Source organism: Oreochromis niloticus, linkage group LG12 (assembly GCF_001858045.2).
Source record: "Oreochromis niloticus isolate F11D_XX linkage group LG12, O_niloticus_UMD_NMBU, whole genome shotgun sequence".
Lineage (NCBI taxonomy): Eukaryota > Metazoa > Chordata > Actinopteri > Cichliformes > Cichlidae > Oreochromis > Oreochromis niloticus.
In genome coordinates this window covers 24,516,662-24,540,148 of record NC_031977.2, presented here as the reverse complement: position 1 = coordinate 24,540,148, position 23,487 = coordinate 24,516,662, and the positions used below count along the sequence as shown (strand labels likewise).

Here is a 23,487-nt window from a genome sequence, read left to right as displayed (position 1 = left end):
TAAAAGTGCAGGCAACACTGTAATAATTTAAATAAATATAAAACATGCTCAACCAGTCGTTCACTTCTTCCCTTGTGACCTTAAATCCAATTCCGTTGGGCCAGAACTACCCACACATGCCTCCAGCACGGTCTAGCATCTGTTTAAGTATGCCAAGTTGGTCTGCTTGCCATTTCCACTTCATTGCCCTCTGCTCACTGTGATATTTGCAATGCTATTAGTTTACATAGTACATCCTTTGTGCTCATACTTTAAGTGTTGTAGCACTTCATATCATTTTATGAGCTTTAATGAGTTGTTCCTTTTAAGGATATATTTTCCAAATACATTATTTTAAAGGGTAATTGGGTGTAATGATTAGAGCATAAATATTACTATGCTATTTTGAGAAATATATATGTCTACTTGTGATGAGAAATCAAATAAAGAAAGTCAGTATGGAGGTGGAGCAAGCGAGCTCTACAAACATCATAAAACAGTAAAAATAACTTTTTAAAAGCTGCATCCATCACAGTTAGCCCTGCAAATCTACTGTTCATCTCTTCTTGGTAAAGGTAATGGTTTCATGAGAGCCTTAAGATGTCTCTTGTAATATTCATATATATTAGCATAATACCATCTTAAAGTCTCAGTTGGGGGTTTATGAAAATCAGACCAAAGAGTAGTCATCATTATAACCACAGAGAAGGAGACTTAATTTTTTATAACTCACATTTTCTTTCTTTTTGTCAGTCGCTCTACAGGCTCATGTTGAATTGACTGCTTTATCCCCAGAACTTGATCTCAGCATAAATGTGTCTGCCTTTTAGAATTTAATTAAATTTGAACTGTGCTGCTTCTGCAGAACCTATATTTGTGCTCCAAAAAGCCTGTCTTATACTTTGTTTGAGCCATTGTGTAGTGTCCATGTGACTATGCTTGTGCATGTGATGACTTGTATGTCTGTGTACACACATTTAAACATGTGCATGTGACTCACCCCTTCACAGAATTCCCTCTCTGACAGTTGGCATATTATTTACCCCGTTAAAGACACAGCTTGTATTCTCCTTCATGGAAATTTCAAACATTTGCTCAGTTTAACATTATGACTCTTGGGTCCCATGGAAATTACTTGAAAATTTAGCCCTTACAAATTGATCAAATTGAGGTGTGAATAGAGTAGATAAGACTATATTCACTCATCGCTGAGTTGTTATGACTTAAGGTATTTTTTATTTATTTATTTTTTGGCCTGTTGTCAAGGTGTCTTCTCTCTTACTATGTAGATATGTCATGACTCATAAAGCAAGTTATAGTTGATTCTGATTAGGATCTTTAAGTATTAGTATTTTCAATCTATATTAAAAAAAAGAAAGCTTAAACTTATGCAAGTTTTTTTTTTTGAATTACTTAAATTTGGATAAATATACTGTCCTCCATATTAGTCTATGTTTCTTTTTGCAGTGATACCTTTTTATTTGTTTTGTAGTATATCTAAAATGTCGTCCTTTTTTTGCTGGCAGATTGCAGCTTCCTATGGAAGCATTGTGTGTGTCTTTGAGCCTGTTCAGCAACCAGATCAAAAAGACGGATCGTTGACCGTGAGTAGCCTGCACTTTCTTCCAGTCACAGTATAGTCATGCATGTTTTCAGGTCATCCAGAGTGAATGAATGAAGCTTTTTATGTGTGGCGAAACTCTTGATATTTGAAATGGAGCAGAATATTGTTCCTCTGCAACTAATTGCATAAATCATGCGATTATTGTCATATTCACTGTTTTATTTCTGTTCTGTAGTCCGTAAAGATGTTTGCTGTGTCTGAGCTGTTGTTAGAGAAGTCAAAGAATAGCCACAAGAAATGAGAAGAATTTACAACATCTTAATTACACACCGTATTTCGTTTATTGCACAAGTTCCCTGGTATTACGATGCTGTGTGCGCGTGTTGTCTGATTTCATGTGACTCAATTGAAAGTTCACTGTTGGCTCTTGTTAAAGCTTCATCTATAGTTACACATGTACCATCAAAACAGGGAATTGATTTAATTCTGAGTTTATTCAAATAGGGAATTATTGCACAAAGTTTCAGCCAACATAATTGCCAGAACATCAAATACTTGTTTTGAATGTTGCCCTTTTCTGTTTTTCCTGTACAGAAATTGAACTGCCAATGGCAGAAGACTGGTCAATTTGTATTGCAGTCTATGGTACGGAACCTAGCATGGCACCCCACAGGTACTCTCACCATTGTTCTTTCTTAAAGTAACACAGACATATTAAGATAAACAGTAGGGCTGCACGATTAATCGTTAGAAAATCGCGATCTCAATTCATACTTATGTGCGATCTCATTTCCAAATGACAACGATTTAAAAAAAAAAAAAAAAAGACGACGACGATTGTACTGCATTTTGATCCGGGACGTAATCTGCATGAAAACAAGCGCTCACTCTTCCTGCTCAACAAATGACAAGGGCGGAGCCTTATACCACGTGATACAGAAGCTGTGCCGTGTGATGCTCAGGGAAAAAACAACGGAGAACACGTCAGGGATGACGAGAAAGTGACAGGAGAAAATCCGTCTCGGTCAACCACCCAAACATCAATAACGGGAACCTTATACAGCGCTTCCCTATACATGTCGAACTCCCGCAGGCACAAAGAAATTACGGAGGCTATCACTTATCACCTGACCAAAGACATGGCTCCCATCAACACTGTGCAAAACGAGGGATTTAGGAAAATGATCAACACACTAGACAAACGCTACACAGTGCCGTCCCGCAACTATTTTTCTATTGTTGCACTACCTGCTCTATACACGCAGTGTCGAGCAACAGTGGAGACGGAATTTCAAGCAGTACAACATTTTGCGGCAACCACAAAATGTGAGGCATTTATTGTTTTTATGTTTATTTATTGTTTTTATGTTCAGTCTCAACTGTTACGAAGTTGATGTGCAGTTATTAAGTGCAATAAATATTTATATTGGAAAAGAAAATCGTGAGAGAATCGTGATCTCAATTCTAAGCAAAAAAATCGTGATTCTCATTTTATGCAAAATCGTGCAGCCCTAATAAACAGTTATGATTTAAAAAGAAGTGTTGGGGTGGTACTACAGGTCCAGCAGAATATTAATTTTTAATAATTTTTTTTAAACAAAAATTTGATGATAGCTGTCCTGAAAGAGCATATCTGTATATGTTTGTTTGTCCGTCCAGGTTCCACTCTCCTAACAGGCTCTAGTAGCCTGCAGTTGTGGTCTAATGTTGATGGAGTAAAGGATGAAGCTGATGAAAGGGGGCAGCCGGCAGAAATGACCATAAGAGACTGCCGTTCTGCCTGGAGGTGTATCTGGCAGAGCAAGTAAGAGCACAGTTTGTAAAATAGTCACAAACAAGACAGAGACTTTAAAATTGGGATTTTCATTTATCTTGTAAGCACCAAATGGACATTAAAATAAAATCAGCTAATGCACATTTTTCTGTAACATTATATTCAATACAAATCTGACTGCAGCAGGGATAACTGAGTGCATGTCAATTTGTTTAAACCTATTTTATTTTGTCCTAAACATTACTTATTATATATTTTGTATCTTGAAGTCTAAAATTATTGACATGGAGTGTTGAATATAATTTTATTTTGTATCTCAAGGACTGCTTCTCCAGTCAATTTAATGAAGTTCTCTCCTGACGGTGAGTTCTTTGCCACAGCTGGTCAGGTAAGTTGCCAAATCTGTATGGATTCAAACTAGTGTGTGCAAGTCATCATTGTGTCCCTTTGTTAAATCACACTTAAAAACTGAACACTGTAGATTCATGTGAAATTGGTAGATAATTATAGATAATAATTAACTTCTACCGTCTGGTGTCTTGTGTTTTTTGTTAGAACTACCTATGGTATCACTTATATCCTTCATTGCCTCTTCTTTTCAGGATGATTGCCTAATAAAGGTTTGGTACAGCACCAGTAAGTGGAAGATGGGTGTTACCACACTCTTTACACCTCCAGAAGCCAGTATGAGTGACCAGGGAGAGCTGGCCTTCTCCTTTATCTACCTGGCTCATCCCCGCTCTGTCACCAGTTTCTCCTGGAGGAAGACCAGCAAGTACATGCCACGGTACAGACACTGTTAATTTGTCATCTCCTAGCCTTTTCTAACTTCCTTTTCCTTAACTTCCTTTTCTTTGAAGGTTAGGTCATTTTGACCTAACCTTCCACAGCTATGCAAAAGAAAAAAAATGCCTAAGTTAACAAGCTGGTTGAAAGGATGGTTGAAAAATATTAGGTCTTTATCTTCTTTACATTGGAGTAGAAAGCAGCTTGAGGTAACTTGTTGTGGACAGGTTTGATGTCGGTCTTTGTTTATTTAAAATCTGTCATTACAGATTGTGTGGGTTGAATAAATTTGGCACATTCCAAATTGTTTCATAGCTTTATATAATATTGGTAAACGTATGTGACCTGCAGAAGGCTTCCACACAGGAAGGGAATTGCAGCAATCTGGTGCTCTTGTTGCAGGCATCAAGCAGAAGAACCACACAATTATGTACACAACTAAATTTAAGAAAACTACTCTGAACTTTAAAAAAGGAAAAACACAGTAATCTTAATTAAAGAGATTTAACTGAACTTCAACTATAATTTAAGAATTAAATAAATAAATGTGAGCTGGCAAGGTGTCACAATGTGAATTTTTTATTAGGGGCAAAAGTAAGTGAAAATAAGGGGCAGAAATGCAAACAAGAGCACAAATGTGAAATGGATTGAGGGAAATAATCATTTCTATCTCAGTTATCTTGATGTAATAATCAAATTGCATTAATTACACAGCTTTACCTGCTGAGTAATAACCTCAGCCGCAGAATTACGGTCAATGTCAGTACAACTTGGCACACTTTTACTATTTTTTTTTTTTTTTTTAAATCTCTCTCTCTTTTTCTCCCTCCTTTATCCTAACAGGGGCGCAGTGTGTAATGTGCTGCTCACCTGCTGTAAGGACAGTGTATGTCGGCTGTGGGCAGAGACGCTGTTGCCAGGTGACGGCCTCTTATCTGGTCACCATAAAAACCTTTCTTCTGGCCAACACAGTGAAACGCTTAAATCTTCTGCTGGCCTCTCAAAGAAAAACGCCTGCAATGGGAAGACACATGGACAAGCCTCACAAGAAGTAAGCCACAATGACTTTGACTTTTCTGCTTAAAATGAACACTCAGTATAATCAGCAGGACTTTGCTAAAGTTAACGCAGTCTAATTAAGCAATCCTGCATTTGACCTTCATTTTCAGTTTAAGTCATAGTGTTGTTCACTTTTTGTTAGTGTGGCTGTATGCCAGTGCAGAAAACAAGGCCTTTTTAGCAACACATCACTGAAAACACGTGAAATGTAAAAATCTACACTATTTGCACACAGGCTCAAAATTTAACATCAAACACAAAAATGCAATTTGTTGTTTTGATAAACAAAAAAATGCGCAATTGTTTAATTTTTTTTTTTAATTTGGCAGGACCCTTTGCTAGTGAGTCACTAGTTATATCTGTATAAAAATGTTCGAAGTGGTCAGTTTAAATATAGTTTACTAACACAAGTGAAACACATTATTTTTATAGTGCTTTATTTGATTTGAAGAATTTCTTTATACGCCAACTTTAAGTCTAGCATTGCATAGTAAGGCTTGTATGTCAGTGTTTTATTTTTTCTTAAGTGATATTAATAATTAGGATGAACTGAATATTTAAAAAGACCTCACATCATTTTGTGTAAATGATTATATCTTTATAACAAAGAACAAAAGCTGCGAAATGATCATCAGCGTTGTTCATGACTTCCCTAGATACTCCCATATATGCACTTTATCAGGTGTTCAGATGTCATGCTTTCTTTCCTTTTCGCTTTGAAATGATAATCTGACAGAGTGTTACACTGGCTGCAGAAATTTCATTTCATTTCATCACACTGTTGCATCGGAAACTTTGTGCTTTTTGGGTATAACTTGTCCGTATCAGAAGTATTATTTGTAAAGCTGTATCACTCTCTAGTTTGTATACAACATGCAAAAAGAAATAAGTTGTAATTTCCAGTGGAGTTGGAAATAGATGGTACAAATGATGTGATTTGTGGTTTCCCCTTTTTTCTGCAGAAATAATTTCCAAGCTATTGTATTTTTATGTATTGCACAGTGATACTTTAGGGATGAGAGTAAAAGAACAAAGAGGCACTGAGAAATTTCAAAACAACTTTGAGAAAGTAGATGGAGAGCAACAGAGGTTTGGTACAGTTAAAAGGAAAAATTAATGGTCTCAGACATGAAAGTTTTTGAAACTGTCTGCCTTTCTGTAATGTGTACGATACCTTAAAATTATACCTCTGACTTTTGATCAGTGTTTAATCTTTTTCAGTTCTCTGGCGCATGTTTGTGTTTGCAATACTGGTGTGTTCTGTTTTAAGTGACCCAGCTTGTTCGCAACATCCTAAACAACATTCATTTTATCTTTGGAAAGTTGTGGGTGTCACCAGTGCTTGAAAAGCTTGGGGCATATTAGATTACAAGAAAAATGGATACGCAGATTTCTCTGCTGTGCCAAAGGAGTACCTGTGTGGAATTATTCATTAGAAATCCCAGCAAATGTTCTTGCAAATCAGTGCAGTTAATTAAGCCCCAATATTCTGAATAAGTTGTTATTTGAGAACATCTGGAGGAGGCAAAGTTATGGGATTTCATTTAAAAGTATTTGTACCTGCTTTGTCATGTCTTTTTAATGGGGAGTTTACTTGTAGTCGTCATAATTTTTATTGTGGGTGAAGAAATCTCAAAAACCTGCAGGTTTACAGCTCTTTTTATCTTACTCATTTTGCACCTGTGAGTCTAGATAAAATCACATATTTGGTTAAAGAAACTCTACTTTTAAATTATTGTTTGTCATCCTGTGAGACTTGTTTTCCATTTGAGCATTTAGCTGCAGTCTACTGTGAGACTACAAAGCAAAGTCCAAATTACATAACCTAAATACCAAATAAACATTCTTCTATACACTCTGTGTGACAGCCACTCCTCCATGTTGCCAGCTTCTTGTTGGTTCTGCTCCTTTTTAAGACAAATTGGGCACTTCACTTAAATGCAGTTTAAACATCAATACCAATAAATTAAAATCCCACCCTGAGGGGACCACCTGTTCACCAAAGCAGAGTAGCTTAGCACAGACTGGGGATGAGAGCTGGAGAGGTTTGTTAGTCGACACAAGTTGATTAATTCACATAAATCTCCAAAAGGCAAGCTCAATCTGTATTGTTGTTGTTTCAGACTGAAAAGGCAACAGGGAACAATGGTGTTTAATTTTCCTCTTTTTTAATCTTATTTAAGTAGCTCCACATTTCTACAGGTTAATGTAATATTTTAGTGCCTCTCACATTTAGTATTATGCATTTGGATGGCACAGACGATGTCTGCAGTCATAAAATATTAAATTGACATTTGAGCAATACTTCATAATAATCATACTTGTTTTCTGCACAGCTGGATTTTCAAGAATCACGGCACTATCGGGACATACCTCAGCTATCATGGACCAGCGGCCTGCCTCACCTTCAAAGTGGACACTGTAACCACAAGAAAAGCAGCAATAACATGCCCCATGCCAATGCTCTCTGCCACTTTCACATTGCTGCCAGCATCAACCCAGCCACAGGTTTGACTTGAACACGCTCTGAAACTACTTAATAATCCTGTTGGTCCCCATCACTGGTATTTTGTTAAATACCAAAAGAAATCTCACAACATATTGAAGAACTAAAGCTTTAACATGACATAAAGTTCTTGATAAAGACGAATGAACCAAAGCACATCCTTTGCTATTCCTGAACTATACAGAGTACATGGATGGTTAACTCAGCTGGAAGTCAGAAGTCTTAACCTCTTGGCAAAAATACCATTAATTTTGCAGATTGCCTGAGGTTGTTTCTTTAACATTCCAGTGAGCTTGTGCTCAGTGAGAGCTGTTCAGAGTAACTGTGAGCATTTCATTTTCTTCCTCTCTGTTTTAGTTGGGTAACTTAATTTGACCTGAATTAGGATAAAATCATGTAGACTCTTTCAGCCTTCAGGCTGAGAAGTCCTGCAGGATTTGTATGCTTAGATTATGTTTTAGGATACTAAACCATGCTTACATTCATGAAAGTTAATTTGCTCCAGCAGATATATTTTTGTCCTGCATGTCAGCAGCCTGGTCTAATGTATATTTTGTTGTTGTTGTTATTTATTCATTTATTTTTCTAAATGTTTAACAGCTTATAACTTCTTGTATGTTTCACAGACATTCCCCTGTTGCCCTCCATCTCCTCTCTGAACCCTGTGGATGATGAGGAACCAGGAGGCCCATTTTCTGTCCACTGGCTCAACAACAAAGAGCTTCACTTTACTTTAGCCATGGAAGTCTTTCTGCAGCAGCTTCGAAGTAGTGTAGAGCAACAGAACGAGTGCTCCAATGAAGGTAGAGAAAAATGATTTGGATGAGTCAGTAAAGGGTGTGTGCATGTGAAGCTGTAATAATAGTGACAGTTAAATTCTATTCTAAAGGTTAGACTTTAACATATTGTTTGGTTACCATGATTTGTATTCTTTTCCAGAGCCTGAAAATGAAGATGACTTTGAAGAAGAGGAGAACAGACCAAGTGAACCCCAAGGACCAGGAACTGTGGAGCTGCCTCTGGCAGCAGTGGAGCACCAGGTGGATGTGCTGTTAGAGGAGTGGAATAAAGGGGCCGACATGCTGTTCAGTATTCATCCCATGGATGGCTCTTTGTTGGTCTGGCATGTGGACTGGTTAGATGAATACCACCCAGGCATGTTCAGACAAGCTCAGGTACTTTGCTGCTGTTGTTCTTTATATAAAACAGTTGTACATTCATTCTGTTTGTGTTTCATGAGAAAAATTATTCCTCCAGTTTCTTTCCTCTTTATCTTTTATAGTCTTATTTCAGAGGTTGGTACACAGAGAAACTGCACAGTTAGCTGCACAATTGGTCTTCATTTAATCTCAGTACGGATTTTTCTCTATAATAAATAAATGAACATAAATAACTGTTATTGAAAATGCATGTTCTTCCAAAAGAACACAAAGTAAAAACAAGTCAAGCACCCCCTTGATCAGGACCTGACAGTGTGCCTGCATCTGTCAGTTCTTGACAGAAATTTTTTATTTTATTTTTTTTGAAATTTTCTTGATTGGTCTGAATAAAAAACTCTTCGTTAAAAATACAGATACTACAAAATTTAAATGTCTAGCACAACAGAAGGTGAAGAGCTTGTCCCTCAAAGGGGGTCGTCATCCGTTGTTTGGAAGTACTTCTGATTTGGCACAAGTAACGTTAACTATAAAGAAATCATCTGCAAAAAGTGCTGTAGGGTTGACTATTCTGTAAGGCAAGACTACTAACTTATATTCAGCCTCCTGAAAACACGCCAAAAACTGCAGTATTATTAATGCATGAAGGCTAAGAAAAACAATGCAGATGTTGCCAGCGTGAATCATTCAACCTCATCTGAGACATTTAAAAAAGCAAGCCTGTACACCGCATCTACATAACTATCTAGCTCCCAAAGACGCACTGAAATCATCCATCCAATCACATTTTATTTGGGCATATATAAGTGTCCAGTAAACACAGTGAATAACAAAGGCTTTGGGAAATTGGCCAGCATGCTGCTGTTATCTATTCTGGAATTATTTTTCTAGACTGGTAAAACCTACACCATATGCAAAACATTTGCTGCTAAGTTTTATTAACATCAATCATGCAGGTACAATCGATGGGGTGAAAGACTTAATTTTTCTTCTAAGAGATTTACTTAATTTAGGAAGTTCAGTATTATTTTTAAGCAAAGATTTTACATTAGTGGAAATATTGCACAATATAAAAGCAAGTTTATGTTTAATGAAAATTGTAATTAAAACCTTTTTTTTCCCCACTATAATCAAGAAATAATCCTGATAAATAACCGTGATCTCAATATTGATCAAAATAATTGTTAATCATTTGGCCATAATCATGCAGCCCTACAGTGAAGCAAAGGTAACTGAATTCTGCTCAAAATATAACTCAACATTTTAGATTAAACAGTTTTCTGTTTGGTTATTTGTTTTTATTCAGAATTTCAGAAAGTGCTTTGTGGGAAAATCATTCATTTATCATCAGAGTAAGGTTGTGATTTATTTTGACAGTTGTGATGGTCTACTTGTTCTAATGTCTTCCCATCTGGCGATTCACACAAATATATTGTAATTGTCTGTGACTTCATATCAAATTCAGACATGCCCTAGTGCATTTTTATGAGCAGTAAAAATAATGAGGACAGAGTATCTGGTCAGTCAGGCACAAAACCGAATCTCAGGTTTCATTGGCATTCATTTTTTTAGGCCTGGCTGTTTTAATTAGTTTAATTAGTCCTACTCTTTAAATCTGAGCTGCAAATTGCAGTCACTTTTGATTACATTGCTGTGATATCTCTTTCTGTCTCAGGTGTCGTTTGCATCCCGCATTCCTGTAGCGTTCCCCGCAGGTGATGCCATCTCTCTGAGCCAAAGTGTGGTAATGTATGCCTGCAACAAGAACGTGGATCTAGCTATCCAACATGGCAGACAGCGACCGCCTGGGAGCACATTGCCTCAAGCCAAATCTGCTCTAATAAGCTACGGAGGTCAAGGAAAATCAGCACCCAGCAGTAGTCTTCGATTAAGCATATTCACCCCCAATGTCCTTATGATCTCCAAACATGCTGATGGCTCTTTAAACCAGTGGGCAGTCAGCTTTGCGGAGGACTCTGCTTTCTCGACTGTGCTCAGTGTCTCTCACAAGTCACGGTACTGTGGTCACCGCTTTCACCTCAATGACCTGGCCTGTCACTCACTACTCCCTCTTCTCCTCACCACCTCACACCACAATGCCTTGAGGACGCCAGAGGCAGACAGCATCTTGGTTCCTCCAGAGGTCTCCTCCTCTGGTTTTTCTCATTCTGCATCTCTATCTCGTGGGTCACGACCCAAGCGGGTGTCCCTGGGTATGGTTTCCCAGGATCCCAATGCGATCTACAGTGAGCTGATTTTATGGAGAGTGGACCCTGTCGGCCCGCTGTCTTTGTCAGGCGGGGTCTCGGAGCTTGCTAGAATCAATTCTCTCCATGCATCAGCATTTGCTAATGTAGCCTGGCTGCCCACGCTCATTCCCAGCAGCTGTTTAGGTGAGAAAATACTATTATTGGTCAGATTGCTAAGTACTTTATTGTGTGTTGCCTTAGCAAAAAGGCAGTAATGAGATTTTTTTTTTTTTTATATTTGTTTTGGTTTGGTGTTTTTGTTTTTTGTTTGGGGGGTGGATTGATGTGAAGGATTGTTTATTGTTATTATTTTCTATATAGTTAACTATGTCCAAATAAGAGTAGGGTCTGAGACGAGTCTCCATGTGTGGTTATTAGTACACTTGACACATCTACTGTGCATTGTAGATAAATGTACAAAAGCAACTTACTTTACCAAATGACTTCAGATTTTCTGAATTCAACAGGAGTGAATGTTAAATCTCAGTAGTGTTCGCTTGACATGCTTGACATATTTATTTAAAAAATACAAGTATAACAGTGGTAACTTTCAATTGTTTTTCTTTTTAGGTTTGTACTGTAACTCTCCCAGTGCCTGCTTCGTGGCAAGTGATGGCCAATCACTCAGGCTTTACCAGGCTGTCATTGAGGCTAAGAAACTTCTGAGTGAGCTCTCCAATCCGGAAATATCAGTAAGTGATCAAGCCTGACAATTTTCATGCACATTAATAGCAACACTCAGCCGTTTATAGAATCTGTCAAATAATGTGCGTCACTGTCTTGCCATTTTGTTATTACTAGTGTTGGCCTGAGATGGCTTGGTGGAGAAAAATGACTGCAGGCGAAATTATATAACATGAAACATTAATTGCAGTGAAACATTTAAAACTCAGAACAGAAAAGTAGTATGCAGAAAGAAGAGGAGAAATAGTTATATAAATGGGGTTTTTTTGCATTTACTATGCCACCTGTTAGCTGTCAGTTGCAAGATGTTAAGTAATTTTCAAATTGGTAAAATAATTTGCTTGCATATTTAAACTGTAATACTAATTTATAAATGTATGCAGATGATTTTTTTGTGTGTGTTTGTCACCTTTCAGAAATATGTTGGGGAGGTTTTCAACATCATCAGTCAGCAGTCCACAGCAAAACCAGGGTGTATTATAGAACTGGATGCCATTACTGACTTTGTAAGTATACATGGAGTCCAAGAGAACTGAGTTGTTTTCTCACCCTAAACAAAGTATAACCTCCTTTGTTTGGGGACTTTCTGATTGTCTCATCTAACAGTAGACAGACATTGTCAGAAATCTTTGAAGGTTTTTCCCTGAAAACAAACAAACAAAAAAACATTGTTGACTTGCAAACCATTTGTGGCATGAAGTATTCTGCAGTGGCCTGAGTCGCTGAAAGGTCAACCACAAAAATAAAAGGCAAAAAAAAAAAAACCTCCCTCGTCTCCTTAGGGTGTGTGTGTCTTTGTGCATGTACTATTAATACAGCCTGTGTCTATGTCAGTGTGTAGACAGAAAATGATGTTCAGAGTCTACATCTGATGTAGTTTGACAATATCTGCTGCTGTTCTCTGCAGCAGGGGAAGGAGACACAGCTCCTGCATGTTTTTGAGGAACATCTGATTCTTGGCACTGAGATAACGGAGAGCACACATGAAACTCCCGACTCTCTTCGCACGGGTAAAACAATTTTTCCTAGTTTTCATGCCAGTATTTAATAGCAGCTGCTTGCACCTTTCATTAGAAGGAAAAAAAAAAAAATCACTGTGTGGGTTTTTTTTTCCCCCCCCCGCAGCCTCCAGTAAACCAGCCTTCTCAGCCCGCTTTTTTCTGGTGGTGGTAGAATTAACCCCAACAGGTCGCTCACTGCTCCACATGTGGCATCTCCATCTTGCTGCTCGACCTGTCACTATGGGTGGGTACTTATACACTCATACACCCTAAAAGTTGTGTGATGTAAGAGAGGTTTTCTGCCATCCTGTTTAATCCTTAGCCAAAATAAATGATTGCAGACCTTAAAGGACAATTTTAAGGGTTAAAAGAGCTGAAAGCATTGCAAAATTATAATTAGTAACTAAGTAATGACTTTATCACTGTAGATGCCTTACATTTTTTAAGTTCCAAGTCCAGATTTGTCTCCCTTGCAATCTTTATTACAAGTCTGCTGTGTGAAAGTTGTGAAATTATTAACAGCATCTCTAATGATTGAAAGAGGCCTCCAGTATCACAGTGTGCTTTAGCCAGATGGTGATTCATCTGTTGAAAGATTTATTTATTTTTTTTTATAGATTTTTCAAATAATGACTCTGATGCAGTGTAGTAATGGTGAATGAATTTGACCAAGCCTAACTTTTCTAAACATATTCCCATTTTTTGTATCCCCACAGTGGAGACTACGGCTCATAAGGATCTCACCACGACTTCTCCCTTGAACGGCTCTCAGTTTGTCTATGACGCACCCAGTTCTCCAATAACTCAAAAGAGTACATCCTGCACTTCCAATCTGCAGAGTGCCTGTCGTCTCAGCCTCACAACACACAGGCTGTACAGCCAAGAGCTGGCTCTTCCGGCAGGAGTGGAAGCCATCAGTGTTACTCCCTCGGCAGGTGAGGGACAATGAGGACACCCATTCTTATTCCAAGGACGCAAAGCAAAACCACTTTGTTTCCTTATGCATATTGATGCATGCTAAGTTTCAATGTTGCAGCTTGAACCTAAACTCTAAATAATTGATCGGCTAGCTAATGATGGAAGAAGTTACTGACTAAAGTCATTTTAAGCATTAAATCTTATGAAATATCATGAAATCACATGAAATTATTCAGACATACCCACCACACAATCGGTGCAGTACTTAGCATTTTTTATTGGCAAGACTTGTCAGTACAGTAAGCGAGACGTAACAGTTTGTGTAGCATTTTCCTAACGGGATGGTTCAATTTTGATATTTAGAGAAACCTAATATGTAGTCTATATGCTATATGTATGGGACATGGGACAACATCCATACACACTCTTGAGTAAACCCATCAAAAATTATTAAACCGTTGCGTATAAATGACATCTTACCCGTCTGAAGTAAAGTGCACATCGTAGTTTCCTTTTATATCTCCATCAATGTCCTTGTATTGGGGATGATTTATTATAAGTAATTAATGACGTTGTCTTTGTTGTGACATGTGATTATGAATTGATGAAAAACATTATGAGTGGAATGTAAGAGTCACAGAAAAACACTTAGAAAAAGAAAACAGCTGAAAGCTACCAACAAACTCAGATTGCCATCAGAACTCAGTTGATAATTGTTAGTGTTTGATCTGACCTGTGGTATCACAGGCTCTGTCTGCATCATGTAAAGAATTCCCCTTGAAGTTGAGTTGTTAATGATTTTGATGAGGCGGTGTAAACCACCAGCCACTGTCTCTCTTCCACTCAGTGTGATGTTTATGGTTCATTGTTGGTGCTAGAGTGTGGAAATACCTGATTGTGACTTTGATTTAAGTGCAGGAGAAATCAATGTATCATGTACACTTATTTTCTTTTCACAAATGAAGTGGTTTAATGCTTCTATAAGATTAGTTTGGATACAGTGAGAACCAAAGACAGTCTAAAAGAGGGTGCTTCATGCAAAAAGTGCATTGGATTTTATTTTTTCTCTTTATTTTTCTTTAGGTTATTTACCAAGGCAGTGGTGTATTTTTGTGAACTGAGTTATAATTTAGTGTGTACTTGCACCTTAATATGAAAGAATGCATTCAGGCTTGTTCTGTGTTGAACATGGTACATAAATGTTTTTTAGGTCAAGGTTTTTAGCTCAAAGGTGGTGAGGTTGCGGCAACACTGTTAAGGTAAAAATGAGCAGGGTGCACAGTGAGACAGGAAGCTGACTTATAGATTAAGAAAAGCATGCATGGCTGAAAGAGGCCTGAGTAAAAAGCTGCTGCTAACATTATTGGAATGAAACATAAAAATAGATGAAGGTAATCTTTTGTTTCGTTTACATTTTACATTGTATTTTTTTAATATATCTGCCAAATGTCTTCAAAATTGAATAAATCACAAAAATTAAACTCTATAATGATATTATAGTTCAAATCTCTTTAGCTAATGGTGCATTACTTTTCTTCTCAGGTCACCTGAGTGCGTCATGTTCTCTTCCAGCCGGCCACGTGCCTTATCTCCTTGCTACTTCCTGTTCTGATGGTAAGGTGCGCTTCTGGAGGTGTAATGTCATGACAACAGAACCCCCCACTGTGGACAACTTGGTGTACCAGTGGGAGGAGTGGCCTCTCCTGGTGAAGGAAAAACTTCCCAGCAGCAGCGCAGTAAGTGTGCAAGGCCAGCCCATTGAGGTCAGCTGCTGCCACGCTGGACGGTTTGCAGTTGCCTACAAGCAGATGCCTAGCACACCTCTGAACTTATCTCCTCATCTGAATGCTCATGGACCTCTGACTTCTCCCCCTGCCTCTGCATCTTCCCCATTTGTACACTACAGCACCACCAACACCCACCTGACCCCAACCCTTAATGTGCTGCATAGCCCAAAACCCATTCACAGCCCTAATGCAAGCACTCGAGAGCCGCTGGTCCACATTGGCATCTTCCAGTGCGAGTCCACTGGTGGTTCGCAGTGGATTCTGGAGCAGACCATAGTATTGGACAACACAGACCCCATGTCCAGCTATCCTTTAAGTAGTAGTACCACTGCAAGTGCCAGCATTCCAAGTAACATGGATTTATCCATACGAAACGAGAACTGTCTTGGTTCTACTGGTAAGAGTCTGGTTCACTTGGACTGGGTTTCCCAGGAGGATGGATCACACATTCTGACAGTTGGCATTGGGACGAAGATATATATGTATGGTCGTCTGTCTGGAAAGCCTCCAGATCTGGGAGTGTCTTCTGATGCTAATAGAGACCAAAGCTTGTCTCGCCTGGTTCTGCTTCGATCGGTCAGTCTGTTCTCCTCTGTCGAAGGCTCACCACCTATCCCAGTCTCCCTGTCCTGGGTACGAGATGGAATCTTGGTGGTCGGCATGGAGTGTGAAATGCACGTGTACTCTCAGTGGCAGCCTCCAGCACCACCCAAACCGACTGTCACAGTTGCCCAGGACAAAGACATCAGCAGCAGTGTTTCCTCCATAATCTCAGCTGTCAGACAGTGCCAGGAGGAGGGTCTCAGCCCTGGGGCCCCCACTTCTTTACTGACTCTTCCCAAAAAGACCCTGACAAGATCAATGACGAGTCTGGCTCAGAAGCTCAGTGGGAAGAAAACAGCTTATGACTTGCCTGTAGAAATGGAAGATTCTGGTCTTTTTGAAGCAGCTCACCAACTTTTTCCAACTCTACCCCAATACCACCCTGTACAGTTGCTAGAGCTTATGGACCTAGGGAAGGTAAGTTAAATAAATTACTTAATTCCTTTTTCTACTCTGTCTTTAGCAGTAATAGGCTTTTTTTAAGTGTAAGCCTAGTCTCCAATTACTTTTGAGCTTCTAAAATGGGGGGGTTGTATGTAAAAATGGCTCTAATTCCTGAACAGTTAATGTATTACTTTTGTATATTGTAATACTTGAATTCAAGCTGAAAGTCTGCTCTTCAGTCACATCTTGATCCTTTGATTTGAAATCCACGGTGGTGGCAAAACTACAAAAAAATGTCATTGTCTAAAAACTTGTGGACCTGCGTGTGTATGTGTCTGATCTATTTGTGTATTATCAGATGTTTTTGCTTGTGTGCTCTTGTCTTTTTTCCTTTGTCCCCTGTGTTCTTTCTTCCAGCCTCCTTTTCTGTGTGTCTCTGCTTTCAATATCCTGCTCCCCGTCTCTCATTTCCTGTTTTCTTTCAGTCTTCAAGATTACATTCTGTCTATTTCTCTCTCTATCCTCTTTACTCTTGATACTCTTTTTTTTTTTTTTTCCCCATTCGTATTAGTATTTATTTATTCCTTCCTCTTTTTTTCCTCCCATGACAGCGTTTTCCAACTAAAAATAATGTAGTAAACTTGTATATGTTCTTTAGTTCATCTTTGTGTTTGAAGTTAGATTATTTATTTTTTTATAAAATAACATTAGGACAATATAATCTTGCCAAATTTACTTTAGTTGATGCTATAGATTCTTTTGCAGTTATAGAACAATTTCAGTAGTTAGGTCAACATTGTGTGAATAAAATCAGGTAGGTTGTTGTTTGTGTTGAACAGCACAGGGTGGTCACCCTTTCTCATCTCTGTCAACTCCTCTGTTTCTTTATCTCTGTCTTTTCATTTTTTTCCCATATCTCCTGCCATCCAAAGCTGATTTATTATTGATGGAGTATTTCCATTTTTGTATCTATCAAGGAAGAAATTACACACAGTGTCAGATGATTTATCTTTATGTTACAGACCTCCATTTGGACAATGTTACAATGAAAATAAAAGGTATACGAATGGGCATACCCCACTTTAGGATACAATTCTGACCTTAGTTTAAACAAGCAGAGCTGAAAGATAAACATTACAGCTTTGTTGAAAGTCCATCAGTCTAACATTTCTGGTCTTTGTAGGGTTAGCCAACTCCATTCTACAATATACACCCATGTTACATGTGCTTTTTGGCTGCTTTCCAACTCTTATCTGTTATAAAATTTGGATAATGGTATATCTTTACAATTGTTACTGAAGCTCATCTTAAATTCAAATTTCTAATAATTTCTACTGTAGATGCAAGTCCTGTTATTCAACAGCAATAAAGCAAGTTTTCCATAAAAGTTTGACTTTGCACAAAAAGTTTTAAGAGTTTTTTTTTTTTCCTGGACGTTGTTCTTCTACCATTAACTCTGCTCTTATAAAATTATGTCATTAATTTCAGTTCAGAAATGATTAGCGTATCTTTCTCTGTGTCTGTTGCTACCCGGGACCTAAAGGAATCCACAGTCCACACTGCACCATTTCAACATAGTCAGTCACTATAAACTAAACCACAACAGAGCAAACTACCCACTTACTGTCCAGTGTAAACTTTAAATTGTTTTTAATTGTTTATTGTCTTTTCATTTGTAAAAACTCAAAAACATTTTAGTGTGTGGAATATCCAGATAACTTGTCATGTACAGATCAAATTTCTCATCCAATATCTCTATTACATCAGAGCCATTGAGTAAGTTACTTAATCAGTGGCTCTGTGTGGCATCAGCTAAAAGGACCAGCGAACTGCAGGATATGAAACCTGAGCTCATTTTGTATTAAACTTCCGGTCAAATCTAATTACTCAGTAATTGAAGGACCTTGAATGCCATTTCAGATCCCTCTTTAACCCCTGCGTGAGTACACAGGATGCGTTTGTCGATGATGTGTTCGACTAAATTGGATTGAAGTATTAAGTAGCTGGCTTCCAGTTACCTGCATCTTGCTTCTGCTAATGGAGCTTCCGGTTTGGTTTCTTGACAGAACTAAGTGCTGAGTAAAAATGTTTGCACTAATATCACTTCACGCACTGTATAATCAGTACATGCCAGCGTCTGCTATTTGGTATCGCTACAATATGTTTGAAGCACCAAAGAAGCATTATTTATGGGCTGTTTAATATTTTATTTAAAAATGAACTTTTAATAATAGCAGTCTGATTTCCACAATAGCTTAAGCTGTAGTAAGGTGAACCGATACAGTTAAAAGCCATGAAAATTTCCAAAAGCTGCTTTTGTTATGGTTGCTAAACGAAATATGAAATGTATTCAGATTTATTATGTTGACATTATTCATCTGTCTTCAGGTTCACCGTGCCAAAGCTATCCTCTCCCATCTCGTGAAATGCATTGCTGGAGAAATCGTAACACTTCAGGACAGTTCCACCAGTCCCGAAAAACGTGTGCGGTCTCGAACCATCAGTGTTGGGGGCAGCACAGCCACGGATCAGAAGATGTTCAGCAAAGCAGAGAACTCCTCCGCTGACTACACAGAGATAAGCTCCATCCCTCCACTGCCTCTTTACGCCCTTCTAGGAGCTGATGACGACACACCAAAACCTGGTGGGTATATACAGCACGTGATTTAAGAATACAGTGGTCCCTCGCTATAACGCGGTTCACCTTTCACGGCCTAGCTGTTTCGCAGATTTTTTTTCTGTGCAATTTTGCATGCTTTTTTTTTTTTTTTTTTTTTAAACAGCGCGTTGCGTCTGCGTCCTGATCGGCTGTAGACCATTGTCATTCAATCTCCTCCGTGCTGTGTCTCCTGTTCAGTACAGAACGCATTCAGCTTGTCACATTTACGTAAATGACTCTGAAGTGCTGTACTGTAAGTCAACGAAATGTTTTGTACCGCCAAAGGCAACTGCAGTAGCCTGAAAACAGGGTTTCATCTTTGGTTTCATTCTATAATACTGGACTTATTTTTCTACGAAGGTTTGAACTTTGAGGGTGTTTAAACAAGAGAGATAAATGTGAAAATGTTCATGCCTGTCTGAGAAAAGTGTATAAAGTGTGTAGTGAGGGGTTTTACAGCCTTAAAACATCTATAATAATTGTAAAAAATAAAGCTGGCTACTTCGCAAATTTCACTTATCACGGGTTATTTTTAGAACGTAACTCGTACGAAAAACGAGGGACCACTGTACATAAATTCAGTAATGAATTAAATACTGGTAAAATGTCAAATGTCTAATTTTGGAGTCAAATCCTGCAAAAACATAGAAAAATTAAGTATTAAATTCATTTCACAAGGTAAAGTGAAATTACTCAAACTCTCATGCAAAAATATGTTAAAGGCAAGATTGAGATGGCTGGGATGTGTGCAGAGCAGGGATAGTGGATATATTAGGCAAAGGGATGTTAAATATGGAGCTGCCAGGCAGCAGGAAAGGAGAAGGTTTATGGATGTAATGAAGGACGAGATGTAGGAGGCTGGTGTGACAGAAGACGATGCAAGGGACAGGGGGCAACTGAAAGCAGAAGAACAAGAAGACTTGGTGAAAACACTGCACCATGGGTACAAAAGCATAAACCTAGGCTTTTTTGTTTTTCTATTTTTTGCTGCTGGTTTTGCCTTTTTGTCTTCCTTTGTTGACCTAGCACTCGGCAGGTGAAAGCATTTCATGACTAAGACTGAAGCCTTATTCATACAAGTCTAATATTATTTGAGACTTGTTGTATAAAACTCGTTGAGTGCTCAAGTAGAATAGCAAAGTGCTATAAAAGAACCAGTCCATTTTCCATTTACCTTGGGACCTCTATGTAATTATTGCAGAAGTCATCTGTGACCTGATTCAAAGTAAATGTTCCACAGCTAATAACATGACATACTTCATCAAACACAGATGTTCTGGGATAGTATAAGTCCACTAATAATCAGGATGTCACTGATTTCTTTGATATTTTCTATAAACAGCATTATGGATGCTCTGTTGGCAGTTGAATGAAAATAAATGAAAGGTAAAAGGCGAGCTTGAATCCATCAGAATAACAAAAGTCAGAAGGATGACTTGCTTGGCAGCGTTTTGTAAAGAACTTGTTGCCTTTTTTTAACATGCTCGGCAGTTATGTGGCAGCTTATTAATATTAGTGCTGTCAACAGATTAAAAAAACTAAGTAATTAATCTCACATTTTTCTGTAATTAATTGTGATTAATCGCGATTAATCGCAATTACTTGATCAATAGCCTGGCTGCAATTACACTTTTTCAACTTTATATTTAAGCTGAGTGAAGTAAATGGAGAATAAACACAAAGAATGTTTGCTTAAATTCAAAGAGAACTTGAAAAGTTTTAGCACAGGTTCTCTCCTGTGAAATACAACTTTTTAAAAACCTACATACTAATAGGTAAGTATACACTAATATATATATATATATATTAGTGCTTTCAAACAATTACAATTTTTAATCGGATTCATCACAGGGTTACTGTGGATTAATTTTTGATTAATCACGATTAAATATCATTCATTTTTAATCTACGTTAATTGCGTTTCATTTTGCATGAGCAAACAGACTCAGGGAAAAAAGGGAAAATATACGCATTTAACATGTTTATTGAACATCTTGAACATTCATGTTAATAAAAGACTCCGTAAACATTTATCCGTTCTCTCTCTGTCACACTTGGGGAGGCACTTCAAGTCCTTGAAACGAGGAACCAAAGTTATGTAAAGCGCATGTTCTCAACGACATTAACAGGTCCGCAGTTTGTGGCAATTCACTTGGTAATTGTGTCAGTCAATATGTCCGAGGTAGACTTACTGAGTCCCCGATGCTCCGTGAGTGGTTTGTCGCAAGCTGGGTGACGTGTTAGCCAAAGTCCTAGCAGCATCCCCGACTAACGTATGCTTTGCCTCAATGTGATATTTTAAGCTGCAAGTGCTTCGGTGAAAAGAAAATTCCTTCTTGCGCAATGTGATTGGTTCAGCTGCCCGTCACTACCAGATCAACTGCCCATTTGCGCATGTGCGAAGGTAACTACTTGGACAAACTGCCCGAAATGCGTGGACAGAAACATTTCAGGGATTTTGAGTCATTCTGCACTCGAGATGCGTTAATTTTTTTTTATCGCGTTAATCGTGATGATGGCTTAATCTACGTTAACACGTTAATTTTGACAGCACTAATTAATATTAATATTAGGTCTCCAAGTGGTAACTAGAGACGTCAGTAAATCTGAGTGAAACACAGACTGCTCATGCCACGTGAATATGCAGCATAAAACGCAGATGTTTGGGGGTAATTTTTAAAGGTCACACATAAAGTCCCTTGTTAATACCAATCCCATGTGAATAGGGCTTATTCCTCTGGAGGCAATAACAGCCCTGAACATAAAGCTAAAGCTAGACCAGTGGTGACAGTTTGATAGTGCTGAATTGAAAATGAATGTTTGTGACTTTTTCAGAGTATGCCTGCATATGTGTCAGAAAGCAAAAATGTTCTGCAGATATGCATTAAAGCAGGTACACAAACAAGAACAAAGAAATGGTATTTACATTGTAAAACCAGTTACTATTATTAACCACCTTGCCTTAAGGTGAAGAAACTGAGAATAACAGCTACACTTCTTTCAGGTTTTCCCTCATTATCTGTCTGGGGATACAAAGTGAGAAGAATGAAAGCAAATGCATGTATTCAGTTTTTGTTTTTTTTGTTTTTTTTAAAGCTCTCTGATATTTTAATCTGCCATCTTCCCAGCAGGAGGATACTTTTCTTCAGGCCTCTTGTGAAATACTTGTCTTGTGTTATTTAACTCTATCCTGCACTTCCTTACAGATAAAGTGGGCAGTGTAAGTGGAGATAGTGGCCATGGTTCCAGCCACACTGATGCCTATGATGAGCTGTTTCACACACCCAACGTGATGGATCTGGACCCCCTGGACAATGATCGAGAGAAAACAGGAAATAAGGTGAGCTCTTTCGGTATTCCATTGTATAGATTACAGAAGCATTAATCCAAACTGGGACTCTCTCCCTACTATTCAGTGCATGCAAACCACATGACTGTTAATTTGGTAAGAAAACTGATATTCTGTGCTGTTGTGAAAACTTTGTGACACCGGGTTCATTTAGACATGCAGACTCAGATGTTTTATGCAGAAGGATTTACTGCTGCGAGCTCAATAATCGACATATTGTCACCCAGTCCTGAAAGCACTTGTTTTTTTGGCAAACAGTATTCATATTAATTCTAGAAATTTGCTTTAGTACAATATAAAAATGACACATTTTAACTTGTAATCTAACAAAATATAATATGATAGCCTCGTAAAATTGTATCGAAGAAACAGCTGTTATAATATATTAAGACAGACTAATCTAAGGTAGCTGGATCATTCTGACCTGCAAGTTCCCAAAGAGATTTTTTTTTTTGTGGGTTATTTACCTGAAACAAGTGCAGGAGAGGAGGTGAAATTAATGAGGAAATAATTCATTTCACCTCCTCTCCTGCATCTTTCTTGTCTACTTCTCCAGTTAACTTGTCTAAACAGGCGAACTTTGCTGTCATTGCAAAAAGAATGCAATGGAATGTCGCATGAGTACATGCATGCTTGCTCATTTATATGCATCTTTGGTGCACACATCCTTGCACCAGGGACACTGCAGTGAGAATAAGACTCTTTCTGAAAGGTCCATCAGCTCATTCCTGCCTGCTGTGTCACATCTGGCTAAAGCTCCTTTTTACGGCAGGAAATGTCCCAGTGCTCCTAACAGGCTGTCTGTTCTTGGTAGCCAAGACATGCATCTCAAGGTTTATTTTAAATTTACTCCTGCCTGAAAAAGCACACCAGTCAAATCTTCATGATGGGCCTTATTAATGCATTAAAAATCTACATTATCAACTAATCTCTAGATTTTTGAAAAAAGATTACTGCATTTGAAAAAGTTTATATAGTCAATTTACACATAGGATATCATGCTTATGTTTTGAAATTGAATCCAGTGA

At 38.1% G+C, this 23,487-nt stretch overlaps 1 protein-coding gene across 3 annotated transcripts in view; it reads left to right on the top strand.

The window, feature by feature from the left end:
- dmxl1 (Dmx like 1) overlaps positions 1 to 23,487 on the top strand; it is a 62,300-nt gene that overhangs the window by 5,229 nt on the left and 33,584 nt on the right. For 2 of the 3 annotated variants that reach the window (XM_013274872.3, XM_013274871.3), the window contains exons 4-21: positions 1,506 to 1,583; positions 2,138 to 2,216; positions 3,203 to 3,347; positions 3,639 to 3,705; positions 3,920 to 4,104; positions 4,947 to 5,154; positions 7,499 to 7,670; positions 8,295 to 8,471; positions 8,608 to 8,843; positions 10,501 to 11,218; positions 11,645 to 11,766; positions 12,175 to 12,264; positions 12,666 to 12,768; positions 12,884 to 13,003; positions 13,476 to 13,694; positions 15,220 to 16,484; positions 18,840 to 19,095; positions 22,317 to 22,450. In XM_013274872.3, coding sequence (XP_013130326.1) covers positions 1,506 to 1,583; positions 2,138 to 2,216; positions 3,203 to 3,347; positions 3,639 to 3,705; positions 3,920 to 4,104; positions 4,947 to 5,154; positions 7,499 to 7,670; positions 8,295 to 8,471; positions 8,608 to 8,843; positions 10,501 to 11,218; positions 11,645 to 11,766; positions 12,175 to 12,264; positions 12,666 to 12,768; positions 12,884 to 13,003; positions 13,476 to 13,694; positions 15,220 to 16,484; positions 18,840 to 19,095; positions 22,317 to 22,450 — 4,374 coding nt within the window. Of the gene's footprint in view, positions 1 to 1,505; positions 1,584 to 2,137; positions 2,217 to 3,202; positions 3,348 to 3,638; positions 3,706 to 3,919; positions 4,105 to 4,946; positions 5,155 to 7,498; positions 7,671 to 8,294; positions 8,472 to 8,607; positions 8,844 to 10,500; positions 11,219 to 11,644; positions 11,767 to 12,174; positions 12,265 to 12,665; positions 12,769 to 12,883; positions 13,004 to 13,475; positions 13,695 to 15,219; positions 16,485 to 18,839; positions 19,096 to 22,316; positions 22,451 to 23,487 lie in introns of those variants that run through there. The other variant, XM_019365721.2, reaches the window with a different exon arrangement.